The sequence below is a fragment of the Corythoichthys intestinalis genome, chromosome 14 (genome assembly GCF_030265065.1).
Source record: "Corythoichthys intestinalis isolate RoL2023-P3 chromosome 14, ASM3026506v1, whole genome shotgun sequence".
Lineage (NCBI taxonomy): Eukaryota > Metazoa > Chordata > Actinopteri > Syngnathiformes > Syngnathidae > Corythoichthys > Corythoichthys intestinalis.
Window position 1 is genome coordinate 309,986 of NC_080408.1, and position 22,706 is coordinate 332,691.

The 22,706-nt window shown below is 42.2% G+C and overlaps 1 protein-coding gene across 11 annotated transcripts in view; it reads left to right on the forward strand.

Annotated features, from left to right (window-relative positions):
* The window catches only part of LOC130929753 (polyamine-transporting ATPase 13A3-like), a 55,058-nt gene that overhangs the window by 7,007 nt on the left and 25,345 nt on the right, over positions 1-22,706 (forward strand). For 9 of the 11 annotated variants that reach the window (XR_009066952.1, XR_009066951.1, XR_009066953.1 and 6 more), the window contains 12 exons: positions 2,563-2,625; positions 3,307-3,480; positions 11,359-11,535; positions 11,622-11,692; positions 13,562-13,645; positions 13,732-13,801; positions 13,880-14,014; positions 15,358-15,430; positions 15,553-15,684; positions 20,218-20,385; positions 20,814-20,971; positions 21,036-21,224. Coding sequence is in view for 8 of the 11 variants with exons in the window: in XM_057857211.1 (XP_057713194.1) it covers positions 2,575-2,625; positions 3,307-3,480; positions 11,359-11,535; positions 11,622-11,692; positions 13,562-13,645; positions 13,732-13,801; positions 13,880-14,014; positions 15,358-15,430; positions 15,553-15,684; positions 20,218-20,385; positions 20,814-20,971; positions 21,036-21,224 (1,482 nt within the window). In the remaining 3 variants the exon portion in view is untranslated. Of the gene's footprint in view, positions 1-119; positions 2,626-3,306; positions 3,481-11,358; positions 11,536-11,621; positions 11,693-13,561; positions 13,646-13,731; positions 13,802-13,879; positions 14,015-15,357; positions 15,431-15,552; positions 15,685-20,217; positions 20,386-20,813; positions 20,972-21,035; positions 21,225-22,706 lie in introns of all 11 variants that reach the window. The other 2 variants (XM_057857210.1, XM_057857212.1) reach the window with 1 other exon arrangement.

Consider the following 22,706-nt stretch of genomic DNA (forward strand, 5'->3'; position numbering starts at 1 on the left):
CACAAAACCTCACAAGCAGCCAACAAAGACTGATTATGTATATATGTACACAAAATCATAGAGGTTAATGCCATGATTTTCACTCACAACACAGTAATTGTTTGTATTGATTCCAACAGGTCCATAAAAGTGGTGGAGTGATTATTATTAGGGTATTATTATGACTATCCACTGATGATAACCATACGTGAATGAGCCCAGCTCCTGTACTCATCTATGCGTAAAGTGAGAAACACAGCTGATGCTCCAGAAGGAAGTCACCTCAACTATAGTGGTAACAAGAGTGCACACGTAACTTGTAACACGTAAGACAAACTATCAAGCAGCGTCTTGGTTGCTGCGGTATTTTAGAGCTGGGATGTAAATTTTGACTGCAAAACAACAAAGGTAAGACGTGCGTAGAGACCGCAACTGCCAAAAAAAAAAAAAAAAAAGGTAGTACCAACTGCTAGCTTCTGGCAATTTTATAGTGAATATGTAAGCATTTGTTGTTGTTGTTGTTGTTTTTTTTAAAAATAAAACAACACCAAATCATTTAGGGGAGCTTAAGAATATTTTAGGCCTAATGACGCCACTGATTTAAACCTGGAGTGGCCGTGAATGCTCATGGCGGAAAACACTCAGGTGACTTAAAGTTCCACTCTGAGACCCCCAGTTTGGCCAAATTTAAAAAATTGTGCTATATGCATGTGTGATACATCCTTGGAAAGCTTAAAATCTCAATTTTCTGGCGGAAGAAAATTTTTGAACAGGAGGGCATTTAATTTTATTTTTTTAAACAGCAAAACCCTAACTGGAGGTGAGGGCATAATTAAAGACCCCATGATTTAAACAAGATATTATCACATATTTACTTCTTTTTGATCCAAAACTCCATGTGGCATGTATCACCGAGTGTCAAGACACAGCTGTGAATGGTCACAGCCGGATTTTGGGGGGATTTTATGGGTGAAACATGGTAATATAACAAGGGTTGTGCTGTAGAAATCGCAGACATCAAGGAGTGGTCGACATTTTCATAATTTTACCTATTTAAACAATTTTTTTCAATTTTTCTTTGTTTGGATCGATTATTTATCATCTAGAATATTGGGGAAAATGCGACAGTAATAAAAAAAATACAATTAAGCGATAGTTATGAGGTAGATATCCGTGACTTATTTACAGACACTATTTTTTTCATTGTGATGTAATTTGTTTAAAAGTTTAAAATATGCGAGTGAATAATTTTTTTTAAGAGTTTTTTTTTTTTTTAAAGTAAATATTCGACATCAATTCATGATTCTAAGCTAAAAATGACAGACATTTTAAATAATAAATATACCGTATTGGCCCGAATATAAGACGGCCCTGATTATAAGACGACCCCCTCTTTTTCAAGACTCTAGTTTGAAAAAAGACTTTTTGAACATCAAATGAATTTTTATACAGAAAATAATTACAGTACATCTGAAACAAATGATTATAACAATATGTTTGGGAGAAAAAGCATGTTATTTTGCCTCATTCAAATCTTAATATCTGAACATTTAAATATGTAAACTAAAGTGCAATCACATTCGTAAATGAATTGCTTCTGGTTTTAGAAATGTAAATAAACCAATCTTTTGTGATAAAACAACAAAATTGCAATAACTGTATTAACTATCAAAGTGAAGTCAACTGCTACTGTAGTCTTAAAACAAAATTGAATAAGGAAAAACATTGCAATAAAATAATGCAAACTGGTTAAACTTGAGAGTAGCTGAGCTCTGTCTTGACAGAACATTGCTTCAATGATATATGGCGCCATCTAGCGTCGTGAATGGGTATAATGTCTAGACCGCGAATATAAGACGGCCCCCACTTTTTCAGTCTTATTTCAATGCAAAAAATACAGTCTTTTATTCGGACCAATACGGTAATTACTTTCCTTCTTTTTATGGCTGGGTTGAAAGAAAAGAGGTTGCGCGAAGTCTGTAAACGGGGGTTTCCAGGGTAAAACGGACAAAATTAAAAATAGTTCGGAATGCGCCATGTATCAGCTATGACAGCATGTAGACATATTGTTCTATCAATCACAACAGTTCTTTTGGCTTAAAATACAGCAGTTTATTTTAAAGAAGGGTGCAAGAGCAGAAACTGCTCTTTCAGCCTTGTCTGTTTTCCGCCTCATCTTTTTTTTTTTTGACCGCGAACGGAATGATCAAACGTTCATTCGCCCCCTCCTGCTCAAGAAAGGATTGAACGTCTTGTGTCGTCAATGGAAGCCATTGAGTTAAATGACTTCTTTAAAGTTGGAAAAAAAAGTGTCGTCATATGTTCACGAAGGGCTAAAAACGAGGATCTAGTGCAACCATTGCGTTAAAAATATCCTGCACGAAAAGGCTAAGTTCATTTCAATATTCTGTCAGAAAGAAATGTAACTCACTTTATGTGAAGGCACAGGACAAAGAGCTGTATTTGGTCTTCCCACATTTAATCAACTCATGATCACTATTGACCCATTTACTTTGTGTCAAGGTTCGATAGTTCATTTGGCAGTTAAAAGATAAGACACACCTGCGCTTGTTTGCCTTGCAGCTCTTTTTCAACATGGAGACCCGGGAAATCAAGATCATCAATCAAGGCCTGGATGATGAGATGGTCAGTATATAACGCCGTCGCTCGACAACACTGGCGGAATGAAACGCATTTCACGGAGTGATGCACTATCTTGTGCCACTGTTATCGAGCAAAATTTCAACCCAGGGATGTCCGCGCGCACAACGAACACTTACGATGCACAAATAAAAGTTGATTAACAGCAACGAAGGATGACTATGATGATTATATACGTTGCCGAGAGAGAATGAGCCACTTCCAAAGCAAGAAAACAAGTCATTATTCAATGACGCACAGATCCAATTGGCTAGCGATTCGCGTTGTATCGGCCGATACTTTAGTGATAACATGTTTTTGAAAAAAAAAAAAAAAGTACCGTACGTACGTAGTATACTTTCAAAACTAAATGACTGCATGCTCACTTGACTATAAAGTCACGGCTATGACGGTTTGCTTAGTCAGACCCCGTTTCACTCTTTCAGTGCCGTCTACTAGTGCTAAAATCATTTTGCGTCTCGGCCAGAGGAAGAACAAATTGGACTTTGACCTCAGTGGCCGCCGCTGACGGCAATCCATCGGAAGCGGGAGAGTCTGCAGGGAATGAACAAACATTTATTTGCCGCCAGACCTTTCGCTTCAAACGGCTCGACGTCTACTGGCTCGATGATACTACGAAGACTTGACCCGTCTTCTCATGCGCTGCTTTCGCCCCCTTCCACATAGGAGGTGTTCGGGTACCGGCCCTGCGTTTGGAAAATGGTCCTGGTGGGCGCGGGGAGCATTTGTTCCGGCGGTCTCCTGCTGCTGCTGCTCTACTGGCTGCCTCAGTGGAGGGTTAAAGCTACCTGCGAGCGAAGCCCGCCGGGAGAGGCGCGCTCTCTGCTCCTCAGGACCACGGTACGTTCGAAGCGCTTCCGAAAATGCGTACCACCTGCCCGTAGTCAATGCTATTGTGTAGGGCTGAAGGAAAACATGACATTACCACAGTTTTCAGCAGGTCACTTGTTTGGGATGACTTTGGTAGACTCAACATTGTTTCTATTTCTTTGGGGGTTCATCTGTGAAAGATAACCGCCGGAGGGATCCACGGCCCTGCGTAAAATCGATGATCAATTCATCACTGTATTTCACACTTCAACAGCAGCAAAAATATGAAACATATTTAAACCCCCCCCCCCCCAAATGCTGATGTTCAAACGAAATATGGTGCAGTCATACTTCTGACCATGATAGGTGTCTAATCACACTTGTGCTGTAAATAAAAATGAGTCAGAAAGCCTGATCCTTTTGATCCTTCCTTTGAATGTTCAGTCGCTGCCAGCACCCCTACTTGGACTGGATCGGGAGTCTAGCGTCGTCCGCCCAGGAGTTTTAAGGGTCTCTCTGTTCTCTGAATTTGGTGAAGATTCCCACCTTCTGGTTGGTGTATAGCGCAGCATGTCCAAAAAATGGAGTGACTTTCTCAAGAGCTCGTTTCAGTTGTCAATGGCTGTTTTTCTTGATCGACCTGTTCGAGGCGACGCTACGCCCAATGAAAATAAACCTAAATGGGGCGAGAATCCTTTAAAGCCAGTCCGTTGACTCGTTTTAGTTTTAGCGCCACGCCACAAAGTCGACGTCAAAGCAGAGCAGCAAGTGATTCATGGCTCAAATATGCAGGGATGACACATTTTCACGTTGGCTCGCAGTTATAACAGAGCCTTTCATTTGCCTGAAGGAAAGGGAGGCGTAATTAGCTTTTGTCTGACTGCATGACGGGCGCCCCCAACTTTTGCTTTGCAACAATCAAGCGGTTTGCTAGATATATTTCTTCTTTAGCGAGTGTAACTTGTGGAGTGGACTTAACCTGTGTGAACAAAATCTTTTATCTACAGTGCTGGCCAAAAGTATTGGCACCGAGGCAATTCTGTCAGATAATGCTCAATTTCTCCCAGAAAATGATTGCAATTACAAATGCTTTGGTAATAATATATTCATTTATTTTGATTGCAATGAAACAACACAAAAGAGAATGGGAAAAAAAAAAAAAAAAATCGTGATCATTTTACACAAAACTCCAAAAGTCAAACGTATTGGCACCCTTTGAAAAATCATGTGATGCTTCTGTAATTTGTGTAATTAACCTACCTGTGGGACATAACAGGTGGTGGGCACAATTGCTGCCAGTCAAAATGGATTCAAGTTGACTCAACCCCTGTCCTGTGTCCTTGTGTGTACCACATTGAGCATGGAAAAAGAAAGAAGACGAAAGAACGGTCTGAGGACATGAGAAGCAAAATTGTGAGGAAGCATGGGCAATCTCAAGGCTACAACTCCATCTCCAAAGACCTGAATGTTCCGTTGTCTACCGTGCAGAGTGTCATCAATAAGTGTAAAGCCCACGGCACTGTGGCTAAACTCCCTAGATGTGGACTGAAAAGAAAAATTGACAAGAGATTTCAACAAAAGATTGTGCGGATGGTGGATAAAGAAGCTCAACTAACATCCAGACAAGTCCAAGCTGTCCCGCTGTCCAAGGGTACAACAGTGTCAACCCGTACTATTGTCGGCGTCTGAATGAAAAGGGTTTCTATGGTAGGATACCCAGGAAGACTCCACTTCTGACCCAGAGACATAAAAAAGCCAGGCTGGAGTTTGCTAAAACTTACCTGAGAAAGCCAAAAACGTTTTGGAAGAATGTTCTTCGGTCAGATGAGACCAAAGTAGAGCTGTTTGGGAAAAGGCATCAACATAGAGTTTACAGGGAAAAGAAACGAGGCCTTCAAAGAAAAGAACACAGTCCCCACAGTCAAACGTGGTGGAGGTTCCCTGATGTTTTGGGGTTGCTTTGCTACCTCTGGCACTAGACTGCTTGACTGTGTGCATGGCATTATGAAGTCTGGAGACTACCAACAAATTTTGTAGCACAATGTAGGGCCCAGTGTGAAAAAGCCGGGTCTCCTTGAGAGGTCATGGGTCTTCCATCAGGACAATGACCCAAACACACTTCAAAAAGCACTAGAAAATGGTTTGAGAGAAAGCACTGGAGACTGAATTCCATAGAACACCTGTGGAGAGATCTAAAAAAACTCGTCTCAAACGTGTCGTGATAGCTAAGACACAGCACGACAGAAAGTTGTCATTCATTCATTCATTCGTTCCAACTTTGACTTGTCAGTGGTGCACGCCCTAGCAGTATCCTACCTCCTCTTGGGGCGACGTTGTCATTCTTTTCCCAAACCATAGATTTCAAATTGCGCCGCGCCGATCCCTTCATGATACCACTGAAACACAGAGGGACACACATGGGCAAAACCAAATATCAGAACAATGTCACTATTATTGACGGCTATCGCGAAAACCATTGTCGTGTTTATAATACCAAATAATTATAATATGATATTGGAGGCGGGGGTTGTGGTGGCTACTTTGGATTATGGAGTGGGTCGCAATGGCGTATTGCAAGCAAAACACATCACTTTTGCTCATTAATATTCATGACATTAGCAATTTTGGCTAGGTGGGTCAACCTCCCGTTTGTCCCTAATAGTAAATGCATGGAAATAGTGTACGAACGTGTTGTTTACTGAGCTAAGCCTACTAATTCTGTCCGAAAATGATGTCCCCGGTGGCAAATTCACTGGTAAAGATGTGGGAGAACATACAAATGTTCAGTTAAAGAGACGGCTTGAGTGTCGAGGGCTGAAAAAGAGCCGACCTGATCGAAAGTTAGCTTTTTTATCGACACCTTTTTTCTAGTGTGCATTGCCTTACGCCACTGACGATGACATTCTCCGGTTTCAACAATCTATCCTTTACCAACATATGCCCTGTCTTTCTTATATATTTTATCCTCTGGTTGTCTTACGTCTCTGACTGTTCTTGGGGGCAATTTACATTGCTATTTTTCCGCAGCGATCGCAAATGCTGCTCAGTGACAGCCAACGAACACTTGATTTTTTCAGTATTAACAAATCTTAATTCTATATTTACACTTCCCCTTACTAAAATTGTTTTATTTTATTTTAGGTAACAGTGGCAGTCAGATACCATTTTAATTTTTTTCAGGTCATTCATTGTCACGCCAAAAAAAAAAAAAAAAGTACTACTACAAAAAAAATATCAAAATGGCTTACCTCTTCATCCTCTGTTGGACCATAACAAAATGCTTGCTGCATATGAAATGAGAATGGCTTCACCTTGCTGGCGTTAAACTGGTCTTTTGGACGTCCGCACAGGCTGATCCATTCTTCACATTTTGTCCTCCGAGTTTTTGGTTTCGGGAAACGTATGAAGAAAACATGCTTCATATGTCGTCGTGTCTAGAGTCGTTTCTACAAGTTCCAAAGCAGCGGTGTTTGATCGGCATATTCTTTTTTGAAAGCTTACTGGAGAAAACAAACAAATAACATGGATTGTATGCGAGGGCGTGTCAATAATGTCCCACTTCCGCGTTACACGGTCTAAAAATATCATTCGTACGGTACGCTAGTAACCCACCCGTCCCTATCATAAATTACACTTATGCCATCTCTTCTGATCGAGTTGCCATCTTCCCTTCAATCTCATATCAAATATACTGTAAAATTTAAAAAAAAAAAAAAAGAAATGCTCAGGTGATTTTTTTTTTTTTTTTGGCAACCTGAACAAGTTTGCTGCTCCCTCAGACCACATCATAAACAATGGACGTGCCCGCTCAGATACGATCAATGACAGGGACTCTGGCCCGGCAGGAAAAAAGTTCAGTAAGCCAGTTTGAAAGAGGCATTGTAAAACCCTTGCGTGGCGTGGCGTGGCGTGGCGCGGCGCGCATGATTCAAAACAAGCCGTACATGTTTGGAAAGCTGAGAATCAACCAAGCCAAGCCTTTGTTACATTTCACTTTTCTCACCCCCACTCCCTCCAAGCACAAAGTTGTTTGACAACTGTGGATTTGTGTTAAATGGTTCTATTCAATCATTAAAAGTCATTCAAAAATTAAAAGCTTTTTTTTTTCCTAATGATTTTAGAGAGGAAAAAACACATTCCCAGTCGTTACTGTCTACCAAAGAAATACTATTAAAAATGTCCTCTTATGGTGTTAGCTGCACAAAACAAGCACTGTTTCACAAGGGAAAAATCTTGATGTGAAATTCACTCTAAATCTGTCTAATCATGATTGGCATGATTTTTTCAATATGGTTAACCCTTTCTAGACATAGGCGGGGTTTGACCTTTGTGGCGGGGAGGGGCAAAACATGTTGACCCCAAAACGCAGTGTCAGCAATAAAATGAACTTACAAAATATATACTCGGATAGTAGCTTAGCCCATGCTCGTACATACTGGCATCCCTGCTGTGGGTGCGTATGTTTTTCTGTCTTACCCAGTGGAGGAGTAGACGCTGCATCCTTTTGGACTGAATATTCCAGTCAGAATCTGTCCTCAGGTGGTTTTGGCTAAGCAAAGCAAATGGCCTTCTGTAAGGTGCTAGTCACATGTGTTTGAAAAATAATTTTGACCCATTATAAAAATTTTTTTGTTGTTGTTCATTTCATTCGTATTTGTTGTTTGTTTTACTGCTTTACAACTTTTATAGACAACATTTTACCAGCATGTCTTAATTTAAAATTGTTATATAGGAAAGTCAATTGAGTGCAATAACATTTTCGGCCACCAGGGCGCCCCCCCCCTTAATCTCTGCGTATGTTTCTAAGCAAGGCATTGGCAACCACTGACGACACTAGACGTCCCGTTCATTTGGACTCGAAAGGCTTGTTAGCGAATAAATACATATGTAATAGAAACAAATCCACATTCACAGCCAATACTGAATGCTGAAATAAACTGGAAATCTATCGTTGTCAACGGCAGAAAATGAGTTAGACACGATTAAATCAAAAGTGGTCAACTTTGCAATGTCATAACCTGAGTATATTTCAGTTTTTGTTTTTTTTTTCATTTTGCATTTTGTTTATTTTTAAATGTATTGATTCTGTACAAAAAAAGTAAAAATGGCAAAAATTTAACAATATATATTTGAGACCTGTTGTCCACATGTTAGTACTCTTGCCTATGTTAGAGATGATAAGTTTTATAGGCCCCAAGACCCCAGTGGGGGTCAAGGGAAAACAATATCAATGAACTTTTAGTCGTGTCCGTTACTCGAGAGCAGAGGCATGCTAATGATTCTATAATAGCTAAGAAGAGACTCGCTGACCTGAAGTTGCAATTTGATTCCAGATATTTGCAAAAGTCAAATACAGAATTCTGGCTAATTGCTCCCTATTCTCAGCAATGGCGTACCACAAGCAACACGTCACTTCCGCTCATTAATATTCATGACGTTAGCTACGGTTGCTAAGGGGGGACACGCCATCGTTTGTCCTCAATAGGAAATGAATGGAAATCATGTACGAAGGAGATGTTTACAGAGCTAAACCTACCAATTCTGTCTGAAAATGATGTACCTGGGGCCAAATTCACTTGCAAAGATGTGGAAGAACATAAAAATGTTCAGTTAAAGAGATGGCTTGAGTGTCGAGGGCTGAAAAAGACGGGAAAAAAAACCGAGCCGACCTTAGCATAGCCTTAGCTTTTTTCTTACGCGACTGACAATGACATTCTCCTGTTTCAACAAGCTATCCTTTACCACCAGCCCTGTCTTTCCTATATATTATTTCCTTTGGTTGTCCTACGTCTCTGACCGTTCTTGGGGGTAATTTAGTTAATTTTGTGTAGCAACCGCAAATGCTACTCAGTGACAGCCAACGAACACTTTTAATTTTTTCATTGATAACAAATCTTAATTCTATAATTTATTTGCACTTCCCCCGTACTAAAGTTTTTTTTTTTTTTTTTTTTTACAACAGAAAAGGTAACAGTGGCAGTCAGATACCATTTTCATTCTTTTCAGGTCACTCATTGTCAGACAGAAGCAGCACGGCACAACGTCACACTAAAAAATATGTTAAAAATATCCAAACCGCTTACCTCTTTGTCCTCTGAAAGACTCAACAAAATGTTTACTGCATATGAAATGTGAACGCATTCACCGAGCTGGTGTTAAAAATCAGCGCAAGTTGATTCATTCCTCACATTTTTTCCTCCGAATTTTTGGTTTCGGGAAACGTATGAAGAAAGCATCCTTCATATGTCGTCATGTCTAGAGTCGTTTCTACAAGTTCCAAAAGAGCAATGTGTGATTTTTAAAAGATTACCGGAGAAAAGTAGCAGAATTAACATGGTTTCTATGCGATAGCGGGTCTATAGTGTCTGTCCCACTTCTGCTTTACTTCCGCTTTACGACGCGACGTCACGATCTAAAAATAGCACGCGTGCGCTGCGCCATTACAGATAAGTGGAAGTCCTTATGCCACTGTGCTCCCTGTATACTCCAATGGTGTAAATAAATTAGCATCTTATCACATGAGAAGATGAGGAGATATCATGTTAAGGCGATGGATGTCATGTGCCCCACTGCCGGAGACATCTGTACCCTCGCCAATTCCCTCTTCTTGACGGCATCGTGACCTGTTATTTCTACCGAGCTAAACAATTTATTGTCATTTATGTACAGCTTGACTGGAGGTGAAAGGTACCAATACATTCAGCTAATTTTACAGTACAGTAAAAAGTTCACTCCCTGACAGAGTCAGTGAGCGGGCATGTGACTCGATGTTGCTAGTCTGCTGAATGGATGTTTGCTTACAAATTTGATGTACAGTGGTATGAAAAAGTATCTGAACCTTTTGGAATTTGTCACATTTCTGCATAAAATCCTCATCAAATGGGATCTGATCTTTGTCAGAATCACACAGATGGAAAAACAGTGTCTGCTTTTACTAAAAACCACCCAAACATTTATAAATTTTCATATTTTAATGAGGATAGCATGCAAACAATGACAGAAGGGGGAGAAATAAGTAAGGGAACCCTCTGCTTAAGGAGACTTAAAGAGCAATTGAAAGCAATTTTTACCAAACAATTTTAGTCTGCTGTGTGCCCAATCACTCATGAGTGGTTTAAAGCTGTCCTGTCCACTATAAAACACACACCTGGTAAGAAATGTCTTGATGAGAAGCATTGTCTGATGTGCATCATGACTCGGTCAAAAGAGCTGTGATCAAGGATTGTTGATTTGTATAAATCTGGGAGAGGATACAAAACCATCTCTAAATGTCTGGATGTTCATCAATTGACATTCAGAGAAGTTGTCTACAAATGGAGAGAGTTTGGCACTGTTGCTTCTCTACCAAGGAGTGGCCGTCCACCAAAGAGGACGCCAACAGTTCAGCGCAGAATACTCAGAGAGGTTGAAAAAGAAAACCCTAGAGTGTCTGCTATAAATATTGAATGTGATGGTTCACTTACCTATTTTTCCCCTTTCTGTCATTGTTTGCATACTTTCCTCATCAAAATATGAAACCTATAGATGTTTGGATGGTTTTAGTTAAAGCAGACACAGTTTTTTTTCATCTGTGTGAAGATCAAATCACATTTGAATGTGATTTTATGCAGAAATGTGAGAAATTTGATAAGGTTCAGACAATTTTTCATACCACTGTAATATGAGTAAATGGTAGTACTAGTATATATGGCAAAAATGTATTTTACGCTCCCAAAATGTCATTTCCGCACACATATTAAATCACCCACCCAAAAATGTTACTTGACCTTTAAGGGTTTAAATGATGACTGTGAACTTCGTCATTTTGACGGGGCCCGGAAAAGCCCATTTTCACTTTTCAAGCTCCCCCTTCTGGCTTTTATGTGGAGTGGTGAGATGGCAAAATGTCAAAGAAATCTGTTTGGACAGGATGATTTGCGGCAGTGGGCTCACGTCAAAGTACGTGTGATGAGAGCTCCGGGGAGGACCCCTTTCGACGGCGTGGATCATCACCGTCATCCCAGCGCTCACGGATACCGGCAGCCCGGGCCGATCGCTCATCACGGCAAAAATGGCACTTTCAACCGCTTGGATTCCACCGAGCTCGTGAGAATGGCTGGCACAGATCAGATGGTTGGAAGGAGTGTTTAATGCCTAGTTTTTGATCAGATGTCCCTTTTCTTTTTTGACAGATCCACTACTTCAGCCACCACAGCGTCACATACTACTGGAATGAAGGCACACAGGACTTTGAAACTTTTAAGTATGACTATGCAAAACATGCACATGTTCACAAACATCTTTAATACATACATACTGTACATATTACTGATGCGGGGGGGTGATCCGAGGCCAAAAGTTGGTATCGGCGAGTACCAAAAAACAGGGAACATTTACCGGTAAACACTAAAGGCAGCTTTTTTTCTCCCTACGGTCACTGCACTCTGTGTTGTGTAATGACACGTGATGATTTTGCATGCCAAGCAGCTATCGCTATTGGCCTGCTCCCGACCAATAAGAGCGGGCCAATAGCTGCTTCAACCAAAGGCGGGGCAGCTTTTTCCCATGTAGGAAAAACAAACTATGAGTGTAAAATGTCGGCGGTCTGAACATATTGCATTTTATCATCTCCATCGAGTACAATAACCGCATGCAAAATTTGCGGCCTGAAAGTTTGGAGAGGTGGAGTTAAATCGGCCAATTTCAATACCTCAAACCTGATAAAGCATTTGAAGACGAAACATGCGAACAAACACAAAGAGTTTGAGGCTGCAACAGCAGGACTGCTATCCAGAGGAAGTGGGCTGGACCGGAGCAACAATCTCTGGTTAGTTCTCTACGTCGACTTTACTCTTATTGTCTTTTACTGAAAGAAATGCCGCAGTCATTTGAGACCTGTTTCCAAAGTAGGGCTGCCACCTTTCAGAACTAGAAATAAGTTACTCTCCCCTCCCGCCCAAAGCCGTACAGGCGACAAAAAAAAAAGGGACATCCCCAAACTCCTAAAATGCGTAGAAAAGTTGGCCTGGAACTCCAGACTCACCGCTGTTCCAGCTATAGAGTCTGGCGACTGTTCCGCTGATCCAATTCCCAGGGCGGAGCAAGCCACAGCAAACAGACAGCGAAGCGGACCAATCGGCGACAGGCAGACATGACGCTGGTAAAGCGACAAGAAACTCTAGCGCGAGGACGTAAACATATGAGGAGAGCGGAGAAGTTTATTCAACATGGCTAGCGTGAGACAGACTTGGTTTTAGCGACTCGATGTATTTTTGGTCATTTAAGAATGACTTTACCGCTGATAGGAACATATTCTCGGCTCTCCCTTAGGCCATATGAGTTGTTGTGGAGACGACTTCCGACGCGCAAGAGTGACTTTGCTCGTTAAGAACACGTCACGCAAATAAACGAATCCGGTTCCACGGACGATTTCGTTCGGGCTCGAGAGGGCCAATAAGGAGCTGGGTGCCAGACTCTATAACTGGAACAGCGTTGAGTCTGGAGTTCCAGGCTATAGAAATGTATCTATACATTCTGTACTGGTTCAATACGGAACGCGACTTTTAATTCCCGATTCGGAACGATTCCTTATTTCAAAGGACGGGTGGCCAGCCAGCCGATTCAAAAGTGCTGTAGAAGTAAGCTAAGCTAGATGGCTAAGTGTATGTTGCTGCCAGTACACAGAGAGGGAGGCAAATAGAGAGACCTGATGCTGTCGTCAAATATTACTTATAATTTCATGAAAGTTGCACTGTTTGGCCTTTGAGAGCCAATATCCGGGGTTTAAAACATTTCATTCAGTTCATTCATTGTATTTTGTGTTTGGGGGCTTCATGTGCCATAAATCTGCTATGGCAGCATACAGACATATTGTTCAATCAAACACAACACTTCTTTTGGCTTAAAATACAGCAGTTAATTTTAAAGAGGGGTGCAAGAGCAGAAACTGCTTTTTCAGCCTTGTCTGTGTTTTCTGCCATATATATAAATTTCAAACGAAGTGGTATCGGTATGGTGTCGGCAGTTACTGCACAACCAGGTGTCGGGGCCAAAAAATGGTATCGGTACAAGAGTAATATATACTGTATGTTTGCAACGTGAAAGGAGAAATGACATCGGTGTGACTTTTTAGGGGCTTGGAGCACACCAAGGTGAGCTGTGGAGCCATCCATAGAGAGCACAGCCAAGGACTCACTCAAAAAGTGCGCGACTACAGGTACCGCTCTTGTTTATTTGATCTCTTTTTATACATAAAAGGCACATTTAATGGAATCGGCGCCACCGTTGGTTGTCCCTCGACAGATCTTTGTTTTTCGGCAAGAACGAGATGGACGTGAGGGTTCCTTCTTTATTCAAACTCTTTGTCAAAGAGGTACCTTTTGGAATGCGTTGGAAAAGAAGTTTGTTAACGCTTGGCTTTTTAAACATCCATTTCTCTTCTACTCTTCAGGTCTTGGACCCGTTTTACCTCTTCCAGCTCTTCGCTATTATCCTGTGGGCCGTTCAGTCCTACTTTCTGTACTCTGCCAACATGCTGGTGATTTCTTGCATTTTTATAGGCGTTTCTCTCTACTTCATAAGAAAGGTGAGTCCAGTTCCAATTTTAACCCGCTATTGAGGCCCACCGCGAAAATCTGAATGTCGGTTCACTCGTTGTGTCCTTGTTTATCCATTTATTTTCGATTGGATTTCACCACAAGCAGACATTTTGGTCATCCTCTGTTAGATTTGATGCTAGGTATATGTACACCTAGCTTGGCTAAAAAGAACACGCAGGAAGGCGATGTAGCTTTTGTGGAGGTTGGTCGCTGCTCCCCTCAGCTGCTGTGATAGCAGCCATCTTTATTCAGGGGCAAACAATAGGATGGGAGGTGTCAGGAAAGAAACATAGAACATTGAGTAGACTACATGGGGGCCACATGGCTCAGAACAAAGGAAAGGCTAACTAGACAGAAGTTATCCTATGTGGTAACCAGTGTGGTTAACAACGGCGTTAGAATATAACGGCGTTATTTTTTTCAGTACTGAGTGATCAAATTAATTACTGTTCTCATCTTGGCAACGCTGGTACCGTTACTGAGGCGGGAAAGGCGTACGTTACTATGTTGGTTGAATGACGTGAGCAAAGTCTGAGAGAGATGGACTCACGGAGACGAGAGAGCAGAGCGGGAGTGGGGAGGAGGCAAGGGAGTTGTGACGGCGTTGCAAAAGCGATGCTAGGTGGCTCCAATAATACCTGACTGTAGCCGATAGCCTACAAACTACGTCCACATGATGCTACGCTAGATATCACATAATATAGAACTAGATGCAAATGACAGACACCGCAGCATTAGCATCATGTATGAAGAACGAATGCGTTAGTAAACAGCCGCCATCTTAAAGCAGTGGACCTCGCAGAAAGGCTCTGTTGTAGAGAAACTTCCTAGCGAACCTAAGTGTTTTTATCTAAAATGCTCCTTAATCGGCAAAATCTTGACTTAAATCTATCTTTAAATGATGAAACAGTTTTAAAACTTAGACATGTCGAAAGTAGACAGAAGGGAACTAATGCAATTACAATGGTTGATTCACAACATTAAATGACTTCCACAGATAGCAAAGGTTACTATCTAGCTATCGCAATATTGGCAATACCCCTGTGTCTAGTTAAGCTAAGGTTGAAGAAATGGGCTAGGGCCATTTGTGCGCAAAACCCTTTAAACGTCACATTGTGTGACCCGTTTTTTGTAACTGTAATGAATGACTTTTTTAAAGTAAGATTAACAACACTGGTGGTAACTAACTATAATAAGGAAAGCATAAATGTTAACTGTATGCACAACAATTCCAACATCCTCCCTGGCCAATCCTTTTCATTTCTGGAATCCGTTTTTGCTTTCTGTTGTATCTGGATTTGATTTCAATCCCTTTTTCCTCTCTTTCCAGCATTATGTCAAGCTGCGCAATTTGGTGGTCACGCACAGTGTGGTACGAGTTACAGTGTGCAGAAAAAATAAAGGTGCGTGTTTCAAAACTAGTGCTACCTTGGCTTATGGGTGCCCCCGATGAATTTCAACTCGTAAAGGAAGGTTCGGCTATATGGTAATAATGTCCTGCCTTAATGACGATTCTCCGTCGCAGACGTGGAAGAGATCATGTCCACCGAGCTGGTGCCGGGCGACGTCATCGCCCTTCCGGCCGACGGGCTGTTGGTGCCCTGCGACGCCGCGCTCATCTGCGGCACCTGCGTCGTCAATGAGAGCATGTTGACAGGTCTGCCTTTTGCATACAGATGACCTTCCAATAATACAAAGTGTTTCATTAGATTCGGGATGATTATTCTTCCAATGTGAGCTGGCCTAAGTCGGTTTTGAAAAGAAAATGAATTTAAATCATGTTTTTTTAAAGTCCTATTTGTGTGTAATCCTTCTGTTTCATAATTAGGGCCCGAGCACTAGGCGTGCGAAGGCCCTATTGTTTTGCAAAGGATTATTTTTTTTAAATTTTTTTTTTTTCAGGGCAAATGAAAACGGCCAATTTGGAGGCCTGAACATGCGCGAAAAGTCACCAAAATTTGCACATACGTGCGGAAAATTGTAAATTTCGATAATTTAACAACGTTGCAAAAAAATGTAACAAAATGGCTCAGTGGCGCCCCCTTGAAATTTTAAAATTGGCCTATAACATTAGGGTTTGTCAGCGTAGAGCAATGAAATTTGGGGAGTCTATACCTTGTCTAAAACCGCTTCAAAAAAGCATTGGCACCCATATTCCAAACCCAACAGGAAATCGGTTATTTTGGATCGAATATGAAATTTTTATCGATTTACAGGGTGCACATTTGAGACCTTTTCGCCGAGGGAGTTAGTTGGATCATCTTCAAAATTGGTGAGACTGTTCAGGAGACATATGAGATCTTAAGTTTCTAAAATGGTGTGTTTTCATTCACGGGTCTGACCTGGGCGTAGTGCCAAAGTCGGCCATTTTTTCGGCAAAACACCGAATTCAGTAAATGACTAATAATTCCTTGACACAACTTTCAATCTTTTTCATATCTGCCATGTATATGCGGTATCCCAGCCTGAACAGGACTGCATTGAAATATTACCCATTAGGCCTAGCGCCCCCTAGTGAGAACAGGAAATGCCTTTTTTTACGAGACAGGTTCCTCCTCCAAGGGAAAAAAATCTGTTGACCTCAAATCTGCATCAGGGGAGCCTTAAGACCTGTGTTCAGGTGCCTGATGAAAAATATTGAGGTTTCGTTGAAGCGGAGGGGTCCAAACATGAAAGTGAAAATGATCGTCAACAATTTGTCTCGCAAAATACTTTGAACAGTCATAACTCAGCAGATATACAACATATCTGCGCCAAACTTCCCATGCTTGTTGAGAGTCATACCCTGAAGGGTCCTGTAGGGGTCATTTGCATCAACTCTACAGTGCCAACTAGTGGTGACAGAAAGGAGTTTTAAAAAAGGCCTTTCCTATTGGGTTTTTTCAACGTAGAGCAATGAAATTTGGGGAGTAGATACCTTATGCCTAACTGCTCAAAAAAGCCTCTTGCACCCATATTCCAAATCCAACAGAAAATCGGGTATTTTGGATCGAATGTGAAATTTCTGTCCATTTCTAGTACAGTTTACATTTGGAGGCCTGGACATGCACGAAAACTCACCAAATTTTGCACATACATGCGGCTTTGTGTGGATTTCGATAATCTTGCAACGTTACAAAAAAATGTAACAAAATGGCTCAGTGGCGCCCCCTTGAATTTTTCAAAAAGGCGTTTCCTATTAGGTTTTTTTAACGTAGAGCAATGAAATTTGGGGAGTCGATACCTTGTGCAAAACTGCTCCAAAAAGTCTCTTGCACCCATATTCCAAACCCAACAGAAAATGGGGTATTTTGGATCGAATGTGAAATTTTTATCAATTAACAGGGTGCACATTTGAGACCTTGTCACAGAGGGAATCAGTTGGATCATCTTCAAAATTGGTTAGACAATTCAGGAGACATATGAAATCTAAACTTTTCAAAATGGTGCGTTTTCATTCATGGGTCTGACCTGGGCGTGGTGCCAAAGTCGGCCATTTTTTCGGCAAAATGACAAATTCAGTAAAGGACTAATAGCTCCTTCAATCTTTTTCATATCTGGCATGTATATGCGGCATCCCACCCTTAACACGAGTGCATTGAAATATTACTCATTAGGCCTAGCGCCCCCTAGTGGGAACAGGAAATGCCTTTTTTACGAAACAGGCTCCTCCTCCAAGGAAAAAAAATCTATTCACCTCAAACCTGCATCAGGGGAGCCTTAAGACATGTGTTCAGGTGCCTGATGAAAAATACTGAGGTTTGGTTGAAGCAGAAGGGTCCAACAGGAGAAGTAAAAATGACTGAAGCCATTTCGTCTCACCACAAGTTTTGAACAGTCATAACTTCTACAACATATCTGCGCCAAACATATCGTGCTTGTTGAGTCATAGTCTGAAGGGTCCTGTAGGGGTCATTTGCATCAACCCTACAGCGCCAACTAGTGGCAATAGAAAGTCACTCATTTTTTAAAATATATGTCCAGTTCTTTTCAGGTTGGTCATTGTAGTTTCAAGACCTTTTAAAATACTTATTTTACGGCCCATGTCCACATGTCTCTGTCTGTTGCTGTGATGACCCTTTATCCGCTCCTTTTTTGTAGTCCTCTGTCCAATAGGGGTTTTTATCTCTTAGGTGTGTGAATGTAAAGAGGCAACTTTCACGCATGTTAGGTTCTAATGAGATGATTAGAGAGGACGATCTGCCACCACCCTGACCTGCACACTGTCCGAGTTGCATGACGTCCGAGTTGCGCTAGATTGCGAGGGCCCGTTCAGTCCTGCTTGCAGGCCTAGTTTAATTTGTATTTCTTAAAATATACTCTTTAATTTGTTAATGGGAAAATAAAATTCCCCCAAATGTGTTCATTTATACAGTGCTGGCCAAAAGTATTGGCACTCCTGCATTTCTGTCAGATAATGCTCAATTTCTCCCAGAAAATGATTGTAATTGCAAATGTTTTGGTTGTAATAACTTCATTTATTTTGTTTGCAATGAAAAGAAAAAACACAGAAGAGAATGGAAAAAAATCATTTTACACAAACTCCAAAAATGGGCCGGAGAAAAGTATTGGCACCCTTTGAAAAATCATGTGATGCTTCTCTAATTTGTGTCGTTAACAGCACCTGTTACTTACCTGTGGCACATAACAGGTGGTGGCCATCACTAAATCACACCTGCAGCCAGTTAAAATGGATTCAAGTTGACTCAACCTCTGTCCTTGTGCGTACCACATTGAGCATGGAGAAAGGAAAGGAGACCAAAGAACTGTCTGAGGACTTGAGAAGCAAAATTGTGAGGAAGCATGGGCAATCTCAAGGCGACAAGTCCATCGCCAAAGACCTGAATGTTCCTGTGTCTTAACGTACGCAGTGTCATCAATAAGTGTAAAGCTCACGGCACTTTGGCTAACCTCCCTAGATGTGGACTGAAAAGAAAAATTGACGAGATATTTCAACAAAAGATTGTGCAGATGGTGGATAAAGAACCTCGACTAACATCCGAACAAGTTCAAGCTGTCACGCGGTCCGAGGGTACAACAGTGTCAACCCGTACTATCGGTCGGCATCTAAATGAAAAAGGACTCTGTGGTAGGATACCCACGTCTGACCCCTATACATAAAAAAGCCAAAAATCTGAGGAAGCCAAAAATGTTTCCTGGTCAGATGAGACAAAAGTAGAGCTTTTTGGGAAAAGGCATCAACATACAGTTTACAGAGAAAAAAATGAGGCTTCAAAGAAAAGAACACGGTCCCCACCGTCAAAGATGGTGGAGGTTCCCTGATGTTTTGGGGTTGCTTTGCTGCCTCTGGCACTGGACTGCTTGACCGTGTTCACGGCATTATGAAGTCTGAAGGCTACCATCAAATTCTGCAGCATCATGTAGGGCCCAGTGTGAGAAAGCTGGCTCTCCCTCATTGGTCATGGGTCTTCCAGCAGGACAATGACCCAAAATACACTTCAAAAAGCACTAGAAAATGGTTTGAGAGAAAGCACCGGAGACTGGCCAACAATGAGTCCACACCTGAATCCTGTGAAGAGATCTGAAAATGACACTCGTCAAATCTCAGAGATCTGGAGCAGTTGGCCAAAGAAGAATGGTCTAAAATTCTTTTGTAAGAAACTCATTTATGGATACCGGAAGCGGTTGTTCCCAGTTATTTTGTCTCAAGGTTGTGCTACCAAGTATTAGGCTGAGGGTGTCAACACTTTTGTTCGGCCAATTTTTGGAGTTTTGCGTAAAATGATCATGATTTAAATTTTTTTTCGTTCTCTTTTGTGTTTTTTCATTGCAAGCGAAATCAATGAAGATATTACTACCAAAGCATTTGTAATTGCAATCATTTCATTGGAGAAATTGAGCACTATCTGACAGAATTGCAGGGGTGCCAATACTTTTGGCCAGCACTGTATATGAGCAAACTGCTTTTGCTTGGGAATCCACAGATACTTTTCTCAGTGCGTAGGTTTCGTTTCATTTATTGCGAGGTGATCTCGACTGATTTTTATCAGCGGCGATTGGTCGACTGTTAAAACTTTAACGCTTTGCGGCCATCCCAATGACAATAGAATAAACTTTGCGTTTCTAGCGTTCTCCCTGTAGTATGTTGGGCCATAATGTTACATTTGACCTTCACTGTGGTAAAAGTTGGATGAACTTAGTTCAACATGACAATATGCGCTAAATAAAATAAGCCTTACTGTATCTCCAGGAGAAAGCGTCGCCGTCACCAAGATCGGCGTGCCGAGTTCAGGCCGGGAGGCCGGCGAGATCTACGACACGGAGCGCCACAAGCGCCACACCCTCTTTTGCGGCTCGCGCGTCATCCAAAGCCGTCACTACGCCGGCCAAGCGGTCAAGGCGCTCGTGGTCAGAACGGGTGAGCCGGGAGAATGCAATCGATACTTGTCCCAGATGCGCAAATTTACAGTCTCATATGAATTCCATCCATCCATCCATCCATCCATCCATCCATCCATCCATCCATCCATCCATCCATCCATCCATCCATCCATCCATCCATCCATCCATCCATCCATCCATCCATCCATCCATCCATCCATCCATCCTCTCCTGCTTATCCATCAAAAAAGTTGGATAAGTAAGAGGGAACTCCCATTGCTGTTGAAGCTTACAAATGTAAACTCACTTGAACCTTTTTAAGACAAGTGACTATTAGTCATGAAGACCACATTAATAAATGAAAATAGGAAATGAAGGAACCAATCACAGTTTAAATGTATGGATGGATGGCAGCCAATGTGAGTAGCCTATAAAGGTTGATTTCATAAGCGATCCATCCCACAGGTTTCAATACAGAAAAGGGCCAGCTGGTGCGCTCCATTCTCTACCCCAAACCCACAGACATCCAACTTCACCGGGATGCTGCGCAGTTCCTGAAGTGCATGGTGGTGTTGGCCGGGCTGGGGGCCCTCTACGCCATCATTATCGATGTCATTTTGGGGGTAGGACTCGACTGGCTTTCACCGGGCCATTTCTGGAAGCGCCCAATCTGGTCGTCCCGCGCAGGTCTCCGCGACGGCCGTCATCTTCGACGCTCTCAACATCACCCTGATCGCCGTGCCCCCGATCTTACCAGTGGCCTTGACCGCCGGTCTGGTCCACGCGCAGCGGCGCATGAAGCGGAGGGGCATCTTTTGTATCAGTCCGCAAAGGATCAATGTCTCGGGTCAGCTGGATGTCATTTGCTTTGACAAGGTGGGTCCCGTCCGCAGCCGCCTTTAAAAAAAAAAAAAAAACCCCGTGAGGCTTCTTCATTGCTAAATTGCCAACGCCAAGTCGTATCTCCTCAGTTGTCACGTGAAGTTTGTTGTTGTTGTTAGCGGCTGAATGACTGTTTGGCGTTAATAGGACGAGGGCGTTCCCCATCGCTTGAGCTAAGATAGTGGAACGATCTCGTCCGATGCGCTCTGTGCACGCAAATCGGCGTACTGCCTGTCCAGTTTAAAAAGAAAAATCTGGCATCATTCCTAATAGGCATGATTACTGACCTTCAAAGACGCACACGGTCTCTTAAAGGCTGGCCCGGTGTACCGGTAGATCGAGTTGTCCTGGGACCGAAGGGTCAGCGGTTCAATTCCCGGCTACATCTGGCCACTGTCGAAGTGCCCTAGTTGCCCAATGGGTTGGCAGCGCCTTGCATGGCAGCAGCATCATTGGTGTGTGAAAGGGTAAATGTTTGCTAATGTAAAGGGCATTGTAACAATGTAGATAAATACGCTAAAGAAGTACTCTGCATTTAGGGAACATTTTTTTCCCCGATGGACGCATCTTCTGACATACTTGGATATTAATACTGGCTTCAATCCGGGGATGGGCGAACGTTTGTTCATTTGCCCCTCCCTGTGAATAGGGATTGGCTATCTAACGCCATCAAAGTTTTTTTTTAATTATATGTAGTACCCGGATAACGACGTACTCGTCTTATGTGATTTCGACTTTACCACACCGGAGTCTCGTCTGCCATTTTATCTCTAGTCGTTATTTTATGTTATTTCTTTAGTCGTGTAAACAGTACTTTATTGTACCTCAGATTACCCTATTTTATACTTGACTTTATTAATATGATGTGTTCTGTCCTCCCTAAATGTGAAGTTGTTCAGCTTGACTCACACTAAACAAGGCAACTGTGCTTTTTGAAGCTTTTCTTTCACTTTTGCTACTTAGTAAAACTTGAACACATATATGTACACTATGTTCATTCAGAACAACGCGCATTTTTACAATAAAACACTTGACACAGACGTCTTGCTTGGACTAGCTGTTAGAGATCCCCAATATTCAGCACATGGTTGGAGATGTCCCCTTGGGTGGGGTGGAATTTGGCAATGATCACATGCTGCCGCCAGCGCACCACATCATCAGTTGCTTGCCTCAGACATCTTTGGGTGTTTCGGCCACTTACAACAAGACACCCTCTACTGAGGATGGCCCACCGCAGGATAATCAGACCCGGATGTGTGGTGCGCGGTGGCCCCACGCGGTCAATTGGCAGCCCACGTTGCATCTTTACCTTTCAGCCACAACCAGTGATGGCTCGGTTCTGCTGCAGTGGCAAGTTCTTTAATTGCCTTCCTTTGGGCCTGCCCTTCTGATCCATACTTCCTTCAGAAGCTTTGTAGTGGACCTGGTTTACAAAGCCTCTACAACCAACCTCCACTTGACACACCTTCACATTCC